This window comes from Manis pentadactyla, chromosome 4 (assembly GCF_030020395.1).
Source record: "Manis pentadactyla isolate mManPen7 chromosome 4, mManPen7.hap1, whole genome shotgun sequence".
NCBI lineage: Eukaryota > Metazoa > Chordata > Mammalia > Pholidota > Manidae > Manis > Manis pentadactyla.
The window spans coordinates 126,756,352-126,771,645 of record NC_080022.1 but is presented as its reverse complement, the minus strand read 5'-3'; the positions used below and the strand labels follow the sequence as shown (position 1 = coordinate 126,771,645).

Below are 15,294 nucleotides of genomic sequence, written 5' to 3'. Positions count from 1 at the left end.
GTCTCGGTCCACCAATTGATTCTAGCTACCCCATGGGTGGTAACAAGTAAGACAAAGGGGGTGAAGACTCAGGTCAGAACTTGGCTGGTTTGTCCACAACGTGGGCATCTTCTGAAGGAAGAATGTGAGGCTCTTCACCATGTAAACAGGTACAGGTATGACACACTTCTAAGAGTAATCTGCATTAGCATTTGTCTCCAGCATCTCTTAAGTCTACACAGTAACAAAACAGACCAAGCCCTGCTCTGTATGTCTGCCAGCTTCCGTAGTACAGATCCTCCCACCATGACCGGTTGCAAGTTACTGATGCAATGAACGTGGTCAGTGAACATGGAGTCAGAGATGCACAGTGGCGCCCCAGTTATCATATCTCCACACTTTACAGATGTGATAATGAAAGATGAAAATAACCTGAAGAGCATAGATGATGGTGAAATGTGGTAAACTAATTTGGATGTCATAAGTTTTGTATAGTTATTACCTTTGTTTCGGATACAATTTACTTAATTGTATGATTGTCTAATTTTTTTTTCAAACAATGGCTGTGTTTACCAACCAGCTCTCAAAATTCCCTCCGTGTTAGCAATCAGCTCTGAAGAGACAGCTCTGGTAAACAGCTAGCTTCCTCTTTGCTCCACAAGGCCTCAGCCCCCACCATGCCGCACAATGTCATAACCGTCCCTCATGGCTCCACACCGTCGCGTTAGTGCCCACCCGTGACCGTGAGCAGGCTCTACACACCTGGCTGGAGCTCGCCAGGTCTGCCTAACACAGTTTCCCTTTCTTGTTCATGGAAACATACACGTCTACATCTACCTGCAAGCCTTGATTCCAAGGTCTGATCAGATTATCAGCTCTGCCTATTTACTCCGATTCTGAATTTACTGTTTACTTAATACAACTACACTAAATAATAATGATAATAATAATGATAATTATTATTATTATTATTGGCATTTATCAAACATCCATCAGGTATGTGACCAGTGCTAACCTGAAGTTAGACTTTTTTTCTTTTTTCTGAGGTTAGACTTTTACACAATTTTTAATCGCTTAATCTTGCACAAACCTGTGAGGTTAAGTACTTATATTATCCCCATGTTATAAATGAGAAAATCAAGGCACAGAGAAGTTAAGTAAACTACCTGAGGCCACACATAAGTGGAGGAGCCAGGGTTTGAACCCAGACAGTCTGACTTCAGAGTTTGTGCTCTTAACCACCAGGCTACCTCTCTGGTAAGAAAATGTTTTGAAAAGTGAAATAAATATTTGACATTATTATTATTATTTGTGGTGCTATTTGAGAATTCTAGAGGGTCTTTTTCCTAGAATCCTACACTGATTTTATAATTCAAAGAATACATCAAATAGAGAGTAAAACTTCATAGCCAAGGAAAAAAGCTCACTGCTCAGACCTCTTGTTCTTACTCTGGGTCCCTCAGCTGGAGGATTTTCTCCTTCCTTCCTGTTGGAACGCAAAGAATTATTCAAAACAGTCACAGAATGCTGTCAAATAGAGCCAGGATGGACACTGGCTCCCTACCACAGCTAGACTTACACCAAAACACAGTGCTCTCGGTCTCTTGTTAATTCCCTGGTGGCCTCTCGGTCCCAGCGCTCCTCTCACACTAGCTGATGGATGAAGCAGCTGTCCGCTACCATCACCTCTCCAGAACTAACTAGAATTGGTGGGTAACTCAAAGCACCAGGGTAGCCAGCATCCATGTCACAAAGTCCATGTAGCAAAGCTCATGCCCTTACCTCTGAAAAGCACGGAATTCCTTTACTTGGGATCTCCTGCCTCTTACTTTAGTCACAGTCCAAACAACTTTGTTTATCTGACTTGCTAGCCTAAAACATTTTAGAAGCAACAAAATGGTAAGAGAAAGGGTGCAACTAACAGAAAAGTGGGAGCTGGAGACTTGGTATCCAAGAGGAAATAGAATTTTTACAAAAGGAGATACAGAAACTCAGAGGGTAGCTTCTCTGGCATTAGATGAGAGGCTAACTGTCCCACCCACGTCGTGAGCCCATCATGCTTTTTACAGCCCAGCATTTTCATTGCTGTTTGTACTTAAGACCCTATGTAATAAAGAAAAGATTAGCTTTGATGTGGTACAGTCCACTTTAAATGGCAGATAGTACACCCAGACAGATGTGCAAGATGTGTGTTTATAATGTATATGTAATGGCAAAAGATGGGAAATGGCCTGATTTTCCATAGGATGGAATCCTAAGCATTATTACAAAGAATGAAGAAATTCTGTATTAATTGAGTTGGAACTATTTCCAAAGCTTTTTGAAGAGAGAAACAAGATACAGGAGAGTGTATATAGTAAGCACCAGATTGTGTCTTGTTTAAAAAGAGATACATAAAAATTTACATCTATATACACTCACGCATCTATGCTTCTATATACTTAGTATATCTCCAGAAGGCCATACAATCAACTGACAACAGCGGTTGCCCGTGGCGTGGAGAACTGGATGCTAAGAGTAGGAAGGGGAATTACTTAAACTTTTAAAAAATTATGAAATATTTCAAGCATGCAGAAAAGTACAGAAAATAATACAACAGATGTCCATGCACCCACCACCCAGACTTCACAGATGTTAAAATTTTGTCATTCTGCTATGGATCTTAGCATCGCAGCCAACACCCACCCCCATCCATTCCTCCTTCTTGCTCCTTGGTAACCAAAGTTGATGTGTATCATTCCAAACTTACACTGTGGGTACATATAGGTACCCATACAGATACACAGTACTGTTGTGTGTATTTAAATTTTAAATATGTATCTTACTGTAACTTTTTTAGAAACTTCTTAAATCACTGTCTGTTTTCATGCATGCAGATCTACTTCATTACTCTCATTGCTGCATAGAATTCCATTGTGTAAAGAAATCACAGCTCATTTATTCATTTCCTACTAAAGGGCAGCATAACTTTTTAAATGTTTTCCCTTTAGAAAAAGCATTATTGAGTTATAATCGACACACATTACATGGTACATATTAGAGGATATACCTTGATAAGTTTTGAAATATTTACACAGCCATGAAGCAATCACCACAATAAAAATAATGAACATAACCATCACCTCTGGAAGTTCCTCATGTCTCTTGCTAATCCCTCCCTCCGTCCCAGTCCTTCCACCCTCCCCCGTGCCTAGGCCAACACTGATCTGTTTCTGTCACAGTGGGTTAGCTTGCATTTTCTAGAATTTTATATAATGGAATCATATGAAATGCACTCCTTTTTTTGTCTGGCTTCTTTCACACAGCATGATTTGAGATTTATCCATGTTGTTGAGTATATCAATAGTTCATTCTTTTCATTCCGGAATAGCAGGGTAAAATATATAAAACACTCAGAATGACTCCCAGCAAACAGTAAGTGCTGAGTACATGGAAACTGTTATTATACTAATATTAAAGATACTTCTCAAACTTAAGACCCTATAAATATTTTTTAATAATGTCTAAGCCCCAACTGCCAAAACAAAAGAAGCAAGCAAGCCCCTTTTGCTGGAAGGAGTTTAACATAAACTGTGCTAAAGCAAAAGTAATGTTTTTGGAAGAAATGTTCCAACTTTCAAATGGGCAGTAACCCTGCAGCAGGTCCATTCATTGAGGGCTTCAGGGGAATATTTTGCAGCTCATTCATCCTGCTAGTCCACCAAAAGCCATTTTTCTCGAAATCAGATGTTCTTTTATAAAGGAGGCAGTTACTCCTTCACTTCTCTCTTTCACTACATCCAGCGCTGGGGTTCCATTGAGTACTTTCTAAACACAGATTCAGGACTCTTTAAATACAAATGTTGGTTGTGTTTCAAGGCATTGACATTGCTCACCAGTGTTGATAGCACATGGTTTATTTAATGTTTGAAGTGTGCCAAACCTTGTGCTGAGGGTTTTACCCCCTTCAGTTCATTTAATCATCCCCACCCAGTGAGACACTGTATTAGTAATGCTTTTGACTGCAAGCAGCAGAAAATCTGACAAGAATGACATAAACAGAATTTTTTCATGCAACAAGAAGTCTTGAGGTAGGCAGTTGCTAATGCTAAACCAATGGCTCAGTGATATCAGTGCTGTAATATCTATTATTAGCTGCTCCCTCAGGATGGCAGAACGTGTGCTACTCCAGCCATCACGTCTGCATTCCAAATAGAAAGATAAAGGAGAGACCTAGTGCCCATGTCAGGAGATGATAGTTCTCCAGGAACCCCATAGCTTTGTGTCTGTGCCTTGTCGTTCAGAACAGCGTCACACAGCCACATCAGCTGGAAAGTGACTGAAGACAAGAAAGCTGGAAATGATGACCATCACAGATCTGATGATAGTCTCATTTTTACAAGATTAGAAAATGAGGTTCAGAAGTGTAAAGTGACTTCTTGGAAAGTCACACAGTGCATTAATAACCAACCTGTCTTATTTCATAAGACTCTAGTGGCCTTCCTCTCTGATAAGCCTGTAAGTCATGCATCTTAATTTCCATAGTAGAATGCCAACTTTCTTCTGTTAGTCTGATACCTAGAGCACAGGGTTATCTTTCCCTTTGATAGGAAATAAAATAGCCCCTTCAGTTCTTCTTTGAAACACTCAGACTTCAACTGACTACCCGCCAACAGCTACACAAAGCACAGATTAGTAAACCTGACATCTCAGGTTAGAGGCAGAGATCCATCCTCATTCTCCTCCTCCTCTGAGCTCCGCAGACGCACTTGCCTCGCTTTCATTCCCTCCACAGATTACAGCCAATGATCGGTCCTTGGGTTTTGTTAAGAGTTAGGGTGATAAAAGATAATGTTAAATTACTTTTGTATCTTCTGTAAAATCTCAGTTGAAGACCATACCCATCTAGTAGCCTGATTTATCTTTGTGAGTATCCCTGATATATGCCTTTTAGAACTTACTGCCTGGGAAAACTTTTTCATATGAAAGTAGAGGTAGATTTGTGCCAGTAATCTGGATTGGCATGTAATTAAATACAGATTGAGTCCTGAGCTTTCAAGTAGGCAGGTCAGAAAGGGAGATGTGAGATACATTTTTATTGGTTATAGAACTATGTCCTTCTAGGTTATCGGTGCAAACATGTTTCTTCCCCTATAGTATCCCTTTTTAGTCTATATTTTAATTTGTCTGTTTTACGTCTACTCAAATACCTCAAGCCTCTTCTCATTCCTTTTGAAATAAAAGTAATTTTTAAAATGAAAAAATTCACAATGGCCCATAGACAGGCTAGTTTAGAAAGAGACAAGGAGAAACAAAGGTCAAGGTGTAAAGAGAGTGGGACAGAGATGATGGCCTCCACAATTCTGAATTCTCTCACCATCCAACTGCAATTTAAATTGTTAGTTCAACAAATATTTGAGTGCTTAATTACACTAATTAGATAGGAGCTCAGGTGTCTGAGTGTAAACATATCTCTGTAACTTGATCATTAAAAGTTTAAGCTTGGATGGCACCATGAAAGATCTGACCAGACTCTCAACCTTGAAGGAGCAATGAGCTTCCATTATTACATATGGACAGCTCTCTTCTTCTTACCTTAATGTCTTCCAAAAAGGAGATGACACAAAATTAAATCATCAAATATTTATCAGCTAGTGGGCAAGAACTCTGCTTGGAATGGGGGAAGTGAGTTTCAAAGTATAAGGAAATTGAAAACAACACATTTCAGACAATAGAGAAAGCATTCCATAAATTTTGGTATCTCCAAATTATGGAATGCAATGCGGCAATTAAAATCATGTTTTAGGAGGATATATATTATCATATAAAGATGTTTACAATATGTGTAATGAAGAAATCTTTTACAAGCAGAAAATGCAGTATAATTCTGATTTTGTAAAGGAAAAATCTAACAGAGCAAATAAAGTAGAATGAAATATACCAAAATATTGGAAGTAATGCTTACTACTAGGTGATAAAATTATGGGCAATTTTTATGTTCATCATTATGATTTCTATGCTTTTTAATCTTTAAATAATGAATATGTATTATTTTTTAATCATGCAAAACATGTTATTTTTTTGAAAGAATAAATGCAACGCCCTTACTTTTCAAATTCCCAATACACCGGAAATGTCTTAACAAGCGAAAGATTAGACTACATGGAAGGAAAATAGTTAAGACACAGGTATACAAACCATGTTGGTACAGAGTAAGACATGATTAATTGCTAATGTACTCCTGTCAAAATATGATCAGGCACTGAATTAACTAAACTGGGGATTTCTCAAGGGCAGAAGCCATGAAAAAATAATGTTTAAGAAGTAGTTTGCAGTAGTGGTAACAGGAGGTAACCTGGGTTTAAATCCTGGTTTTGCCACTCAGTAGCTGTATGACCTTGGATAAAATCCTTTAATTTCTCTAAGTTTCAGTTTTCTCATTTGTTAAAAGAATGTTTTAAAGGTGTTGGTAATACACAGTAGGCTTTATCTGAGGGATCATTGATAAAATGCATGTCCTGTACTCCATATAGAGCCAGTCAACATTTGCATGGATGAATGAATGAATGCACTGCTCTCGAGTTCAGAGACTGGAGAAATCAGGAGGACTGGAATGGTTGGTACACCCTAGAGAGGGATCAGGATGTGAGGACTCATGGGCTCTCTCCCTGAGTGATACGAAAGAAGTGTTGGAATCAGTATCTGTAGATAGGAGTTCTAATTCCAGCAAGGTATTTAACCTGCCTTCACTTCTATTTTCTTAATTACAAAATACAGATAATATACCTTTCTTTGCCTATTCATGAAATTTGTTATGCTAATAAAATTCATTCATTCATTCACTTAATACATGTTTTTTGAGGAGCCTACTATATGCTAGATAATGTTCTAGGTGCTGGAGTTATGACAATAAGAAAAACAGAGAAAGATTCCTGTCCTTAGGACATTTATAGTGTGGAGGGTTGACATGACACAAAAGACAAATAACTAAAATATCCAGAATATTAAGTGGTGATAAGTGTTGTGGAGAAAAATGGAGCAGGGACAGGGAATAGGAGGTAGGGGGAAGCATAGAGTTAGAGTATCAGGGAAGAGTTTTTGTGAAAATGACATTTGAATAAATAAATGCCTGATGGAAATGAGCAAGCAAACTGTGCTGGCACTTGGGTGAAGAAGATTCCAGGCAGAGCACACAGCCAGAGCCAAGGCCCTGAGGCAGTGAGTGTGTTAGAAGCAGGATCGCTGGAGCAGGAGGGGTGCAGAGGGGGAAGTAGAAGGGGAAAATGGATGCAAGGTCTGCAGATGTAACCAGATTGGCTTTGTGCTAAGTGAGGGTGATGCCACTGGAGAGCTGACTCTGGCACAATCTGATTTCCATCTTACAAGGACTCCCCTGAGTGTGCTTTGAGAATACGGTGAAGTGATTACTGGGGGGGAAGCAGGACAGCTGTTAGGGAGGATGTCTCCTTTACCAGGTGAGTGACAATGGACAAGGAGGGTAGCAGCGGAGATGGTGAAGTGAGGTAACAAATGAGAACCCACTTTGAAAATGAAGTCACTCTTCAAATGTAGGATGGTGATGAAATGGTGCAGAAGGAATGGCGAGAAGATATGAAGAGAGGGCAGCTGGTGCTGCTCCACGCAGTCATGGCCAAATGCCATGCTGCAGAAATTCAGTGAGATGGTACAGATGAGCTCTGCACCCGGCTATGGACTTGACTCCCAGAGTGTGTTCATGACAATGCAGAGCCCAGATTGTGGTGGGAAGGTCACATACTTTTATGTCCCTGTGTTTAGTGCCTTCAACATCAGCATGTTTGCTGAAACTTAAACTTCTGCTCTTGCAATTCTGCCTACAAATGGAAGGACTTGCTACCATTCCATCCTCAATGCGACTTGGAGCAAAGCTTGGCCAAGAAGGGATCAAAATGTGTATGCCTTTCCCAGGGTCGGGGGTGCTCTCTTTCTTGGGAGTACTTAACATCATCCTTTTAAGATAATCCAGAGCATTCCAAGGCCACTTCTTGCTAACTGACATGCTTTTCTTCTCAAAATCCTAGAAGCACAAAAGGTTTAATCAACCCAAATTACAGGGTCTGCTTAATTCCAGGGGTTGACTTGAATATCACCACTTTGGGAGGAGGAGAAACAAGTCTTCCTAAGGAGAGAATTTCCTACTAGAAGGACTGTTGCCCAGAACAGGCCCTTGGCAGCCCATTAATTATATTTCATTTTGACAGATCTCATATAGAGTTGTTATATCTTTAGGGGGGAAGGAGGTGCTGGGTGATTAATTGGTTGATAGTGTATTTTAATTGGATGCTAATTTAATTTAAATGTAATTCATATTTTAAGCACTTAATTCAACTCAGGACCTGAAAAATTAGAATATTCAAGCTACTTGAAGGAACTTGTCTTTCTATCTGTCACCTTTATATGTCTATTGACACTTTCTCCTTGTTTACAAACTTGTTTTTTAAGAGAAGAAATCAGATGGTTCTTAGCACTTCCAGCTGTAATCGGAACTGTTGATTCTTGTAATATATAAATATTTAATTGCTTTACTGGAAAGAAAAGACACATATATCCACCCTATTACTTAAAAGTTTGTTCTAAACAAGTCCTGTCAGGCTGGAAAATGGTACTGTTTGGTTCTTTCCTCTGGCTGGATAATTGAAGAAATAGCTTCTCAAGAGAGTCTATACTTCGTCTCCAGGAAGGTACTGAGATGCCCTGATAGATGGGCCTCAGAACCTGCAGGCAGTGGGGCAGTGCCCGTCATGATACTTGGAGGCTTCTGGGAAATTACTCTGAGGCTGTTGTTTCTGTTCCCCCACAGGAGAACCACAGGGAGTGAACTCTCTGAGAACACCTTTTATGACATATCCAATAATCCCTCTTACATCACAGGGGAAGGAGGGCCCCCACCTACCCCTGGGATGGGAGCCACATCCTCACGCTCATCCGTGTCTAAGGTAGAGAGGCCAGATCTACCCAGGATCTGGCTATCTGTAGATTTTTGGAGGGTAGAGTACCAGTATTGGGACTATGAAGGTCTCTTCTGGTTCTACCAAGAAAACCGGGGACCACAAGTATGATAGCGGGAGCATAGGCTTTGAAATTTAACTGCTTTGGACTTGTTTCCTGACTCTATCTTAGAAAAGTCACTCTTCTAAGTCCCTGTTCCCTCATCTGTATATTAGGATGATAATACTAATCTTGCAGTAATGTTATAAGGATTCAATGAGATCATAAATGTTTGTAAAAACCTAACAGTGCACAAATAAGATGTTCAACACCTGGCCAGTACTTCCCTGCTACTGCCAGGTCATTTCCAGCTTCTCCTTCTGGTTCTGTGGGGTGCCTGAATCTAGTAGTAGCTGCCACCATCGTTTGGAAGCCTGAGCACATTGCACCATTGCTTGACCTTGACATCCATATTCGCTGGATACTAGCACCTGAGGTTTGAACTTCTTGTTTCACTAACTGGCTCTCTTCCTCAGCTGTCCTGGAGAAGCCTCTAGAAAAGAAGGCTGGCAGAAATTATGGCCCCGCAGGCAACAAGAAGCTTATCTATTTCATCGATGACATGAACATGCCCGAGGTGGATGCCTACGGGACTGTGCAGCCACACACGGTCATCAGGCAGCATCTGGACTATGGCCACTGGTAAGAGCACACGCAGAGGGGGTGGGAAAGGCCCAAGGCAGAGCTGAAGCCCAGTCTATTCTGCTGGGGCTGCCAGCCTCAATTGATCTCTGGTGCCAGCTGAGAATCCCCATGGCAAATTGCATTCCTCACAGGCTTGTTTTCTAGAAAGCTCTTTCAGAAAGGGCATTAAAACCCACATAAAAGGTTTGGCCAGAGAAGATACATGGCTCTCATGTAAGGAAAAAAGCCTCCTCTTTTAGATTCATGGCCACAAATCCTAACTGAGAAGTAGAAACTTCCCAGGGATTCTCCCATACTGCCTATGCATGCTCACATCTCCACTCTCAGAAAAGTCAGTTTCATATCTTCTCCTCTCACCTCAAACTTCCCACCCACCTCTGTGAATGATCACACATGCCATCTCCATTTCTTGCTTGCACAACTTACTTGCACCCCCATGCATCTTTCTGTCCCTCCTGCTGACACATCTGCCCTGAGGCTTAGCTGTCCACCGCACCTTCACCCCACTCTCTCCAACCTCCTGAGATCCTCACTCCATCATCTAGCCCCCGTTTTCTCCTGATTAGCTCCTTCTCACCAGTATTTAAACTTGCATAAATTTCTCTATTGAGTTCAGAAAAATGATTTTCTAGTTACTGTTCTCTCTCTCCCTACATAACCAAATTTCTCTGCGGTTTTCACGTTCTCTTCTCCCACTCACTCCCCGGCCCACTATTATTTACTTTCTGTTTTCCTCAACTTTACTGAGCTGTTTTGCTCAACTGCTCACTATGTCTTTATGTGAAGTCTGACAGACCTCAGATGTGGGTCATTATCTTTTTTATTCTCTCGACAGCACTTGACATGGCTGATGGCTCTCTCCTTTTGGAAATACTGACTTCCTTTGCTTTCTGAGGTGCCACACACCCCTGACTTTCTGCCTCCCATTTTTCTTAGTCCATCCATATGGTCTCTTCTTCCTATGCTATTCCATAGATATTAGATCCCTCAGGATTTTGTCCCAGGCTCTTGTCTCTTTTCAGTCTCTACCAATGGACCAAGACATTCATGTACTCAAGTGCATGAATAATAGGGCACAGCCCACCACACCTTCACAAGGCATTCACCTGCCTGGGCCCTCACACAACTCTGACCTGTGGTTTCTGACTGTTCCAGGTATGACCGGAACAAGCTGTGCCTAAAGGAGATCATGAATGTACAGTATGTTTCCTGCATGAACCCCACTACAGGCAGCTTCACCATCAACCCACGGCTTCAGGTATGGGAGTAGCCAGTATGTGAGTCCTAAACACTTCCTTACCAGGGCAGATGTCCCTTGATTTTAAGTAATAATTGGCCCTTCCCTGTCCAGCTTCTTAACGTGGTAAATCACACAGGATGCTGACTTGTATTTCTAGCGGGATGAAGAAACTCCTAGACCCAGAGTTATGAAGCTTTTAAAGCTGAAAGGGGTCATCAAGTTCATCTGATATGACTCATTCTTCAGGATAAGAAAACTTCAGGGGGATGAAATGACTCTCCCAAGCTCATGTGGGTACTCAGTAACATTGAGATTTGGACTCACATTCTCTGAGTTCAGGTTCTCTTCTTACTACCCCATACTGATGTCTTTGACCAAAGGTCCAAAGCCCATTATTCCCCCAGTCATTTTAGCTCAACCTAAGTTTGGGTTTAGGGTGAGAAATGTGACCAGTATGTAGAATTCAAAGCCTTATAGGAAATCTTCATAGTGTTATCCAAATCCGGAGATGGTGATTTTTATTCTGTGGTAGATGTCTGACTCCGGGTCCTTCCATATACCTCTCTTCCCGGTGCAGCGCCATTTCAGTGTGTTTGTCCTCTCCTTCCCGGGAGCAGACGCCCTGTCCTCCATCTACAGCACCATCCTGAGTCAGCACCTAAAGCTTGGAAACTTCCCAGCATCCCTGCAGAGGTCCATTCCCCCGCTGATCGACCTCGCCCTTAACTTCCACCAGAAGATTGCCACCACGTTCCTCCCCACAGCCATCAAATTCCACTACATCTTCAATCTCAGAGACTTTGCCAACATTTTCCAGGTAGGTCAGTCTGTGCCAGCCAAGATGGCTGAATAATGATCTAGTTTCTTCCATTCAGTAAAACAGTAGTTAATGCCAAACTCTTAGGCAAGGGCTCAGTTCCTATGGACGCATGAACATTAAAAGGTAAACAGAGTGAGATGGGTCCCATAAGGAAGGACTTCAGCAAAACAGAGTTCTGTTTGCTAATGACCTTATTTCCCAGTAAGCAGAATGCATTTCTGAGTTGGTTCCTTCCGGCTGGAGAGGGCTCAGCATCTTGGAGATAATATCATATAATGATTTCGGCACACCTAGGAAAGAAAATGACACAGAAGACAAAGCTGAAGCTATTTTGCAGGCCCTGGTGGTATACCTATTGTTCTTGGGATAAAAAGAAGTCCCCCAAATCATGCAAGATAGATTTGCTTCTTGAAGAAGCCATATCACAATATCTCTAAGACACCATCTGCCAGTGCTTGGGATGCCTCACTTGTAAAATATCCAAGTTCTTTTCCAGGGCAAAGCCATTTCAGATCCTTGCAGCTGCTCATCTGAATAGTAATGGCCTATCTCTGCCCTTTGCTTCTAGTTGCTTGGCCCTTCACTGTCAGAGTCTCAGAGGGCAATGCAGCAGACCCTGGCCTCTCTTCCTCTTGGTCAGGTACAGCATCCTCACATGGCAGAGGCCACAACTTTCTCATCCTCCACAAGAATCTGCAGAAACTACTTTTCAGAGAGATCACTCCCAAGATTGCACCAAGCCATTATTGGGTGAAGGATGCCTTTCATACCAAGCAGTGGCCACACCTGTAGGGAAAGGTCAACAGGATCAGGGAGAGAAGCATGACCCTGCAGGGAGCACATGTATGTGCAATTTGTTACCCAGACTCTGGGGAACCTAAAACCAGCAAAGCTTCAGACCTGAGGACTCAGGGCCTGCATGTTCCAGCCAGGACTCTTGGTCATAAGGAGCAGAAGCCTACTAAATGTTAGCTCAAAGATCCAAGAGCTGTGCTCAGAAAGGCTTTAGGGTTCTAAAGATGGAGCCACTGAACCCACAGCAAGGTCAAGTCTCAGAATACATGTGAGTTGGCTCAGGGCAACATTCTTGGCCATATACCTCCCAAGAATAAACTCGGTTAAAAATGAAGAAGCAGAGACCCACAAAAATTATACAGACTTGCTTAAAACACCCAGCCAACCAGTGAAGGAACTGGAAAGCCCAGGAGGGTAAGTCTTGTTTCCCTGGCCCCATTTCTCTACCTGACCCAGGTAGGCTGAGTGGCAACCCCCTGGGCTCTATGTCCCAGCCAGGCATCTCTGCAGCTTGCCAGCTGTCAGCCACCTGCCACAAGTGTGGGAAAGCACATCCTCCATGGACCACATGCCTCCTTTCAACCAACAATCCTTCACCCTCCTCTTCCAGAGGGTGTTTCAAGCTCATAGCTTGACCTCAGCCTCCCTGTGCTTCCCTCCCTCCCTGCCTGCTTGTCTACAGGCTTGACAGAAGAGCCTAAGGGGATGGTTGAATGCCCACTGGGAGACAGGCACTGCCCAGGGGTCATGCTGCTTTTCTTCATCCAGCTTGCTCCAAGGCTCAGTCATTCAGACCTCCTCTGCACTTGCTCGTGCTGTCCCCATCAGGACAGAATTTGATAGAGCTCTGAGCAGCAGCCATCATTAACCATCCCCATCTCAGTGTCGCACATAACTGTCTTCGCACATGACATGCTCACTTTGACTCTACCTTTAATTGTCAGTCAGCCTGAGTGATTGGGGTAAGAAGGCTGATACACCAGCTGACAGCACACCCCGCAGTCAGACACAGTCCTCAAATCAGGATTCCTGGCTGGTGCTTCTTCCTGCCCCATGCATCTCATACACGGTGGATACTTAGGGGAGCTGGGAAGGAGAGAAGGGCTGAGATGTATGTATGGTGGAGCCAAAGGGACCTCATATAATTTCTTTCTCTAAAATAAACTTTTCTTAAAGTACAACATACAAGTAGAAAAGCATGCGAGTCATAAGCATACAGCTTGGTTAATTATCACAAAGCCATCACACCTACGTAACCACAACTCAGATCAAGAAATAGAACATTGCTATCATCGCTGAAGCTCCTGATTTTTCTTACTTCCATTCCCTCTTTCCTCCTCCACCCAGAGGTAAATATTGTCTGGATTTCTAACATAAGTTATTTTGGCTTATTTTTGAAATTTATGTGAATAGAATCATATGATAAATATTCTTTTGTGTCTTCTGTTCAATATTATACACCTGTATATAGAATTACGTTATTGGTAAATAATAATTATAACAATTTCTTTCTTTCTTATCCTTAATCTTGTAATTTCTTTTTCTTCTCCTATTGTATTGGCTACAACTGCCAGTACAATATTGAAGGGAAGTAGTGAGAGTGGCATCTCATTGCATTCTAAATTTTAGGGGGAAAAGCTTTTAATAGTTGACCATTAAATAAGATGCTTACAGATTTTTGAGGATACTCTGCCAGATTAAAAAAATTTCTTCCTGTTTATAGTTTACTGTTTTAATCACAAACATATGTAGAAACTTAAAAAATGATTTTTATGTATCTGTTGAAGTAATTATATTGCTTTTTTTCTCCCCCTTTTCTGGAAATACAATGTTACATTGATTATTTTTTCATGTTAGATCAACCTTGCATTCCTATAATCCACCCAACTTAATTGCTACCTGCTGAATGTTTTACATTTTGTTGGATTCTATTTGCTTTTTTTGTTCAATTTTTGCTTTTATATTAATGAGATTGTCCTGTAATTACTTTCCTTCCAATATTTTAAGGTTATGAGGTCCTCATAAAATACACTGGGAAGCGTTCCCTCTTTTTCTACTCTCAAGAAGTTGTTATAAAACATTATATTGTGCCTTCTTTAAGTGTCAGAAGAATTTACTGATGAAACTTTCTGTAGTTTTCTTTATGGAACATGTTAAATTGTGAATTCAATTTCTTTAATACCTACTAGACAATTCAGATTTTCTATTTATTCATATATCAGTGTGGTAAGATGCCAATGTCATCAATTTCTAATTTATCAGCATAAAATTATTGATCATATCCCATTATTATCTTTTAAATCATCTATAGTATCTCATATTATGCCCTCTTTCTTATTGTGGATATTGATATATGTGTGCCTTTTCTGTTTTTCTGTTTTTCTCTTTTATCAGCCTTACTAGGGAGTTATCAGTTGTGCTGGTCTTGTTAAAGAAACTGGGAAGTATACCAAAATTAGGTTTTTTATTTTATTGACTGTCTCTATTTGACATCTGTTTTTTATGCTATTAATATTTGTTCCTTTCTTTACAATCTCTTTCTATTTACTTTGGATTTGGGGTTAGTCTGTTCTTTTTCTAACTTCTTGGCATGGCTGCTTAGGCCATTAACTGTCAGCCTTTCATCTCTTCTAAAACACTCATTTTAAGGCCAAAAATTTCTCTGTAATTAAACCATTAGCTGCATTATGCAAGCATTTTATACATTGTATTATTATTATCATTTACTTCATAATGTTTCTTAATTTCCCCTATATTTCTTTAATCTATGGGATACTTTGAAATATAGTGCTTTATTTTCCAAAATTTA

The 15,294-nt window shown here is 41.0% G+C and overlaps 1 protein-coding gene across 17 annotated transcripts in view; it reads left to right on the top strand.

The window, feature by feature from the left end:
• DNAH9 (dynein axonemal heavy chain 9) overlaps positions 1-15,294 on the top strand; it is a 352,680-nt gene that overhangs the window by 170,849 nt on the left and 166,537 nt on the right. For all 17 annotated transcript variants that reach the window (XR_008997155.1, XM_057500838.1, XM_057500837.1 and 14 more), the window contains 3 exons: positions 9,462-9,627; positions 10,786-10,888; positions 11,448-11,687. Coding sequence is in view for 16 of the 17 variants with exons in the window: in XM_057500838.1 (XP_057356821.1) it covers positions 9,462-9,627; positions 10,786-10,888; positions 11,448-11,687 (509 nt within the window). In the remaining variant the exon portion in view is untranslated. The remainder of the gene's footprint in view (positions 1-9,461; positions 9,628-10,785; positions 10,889-11,447; positions 11,688-15,294) is intronic.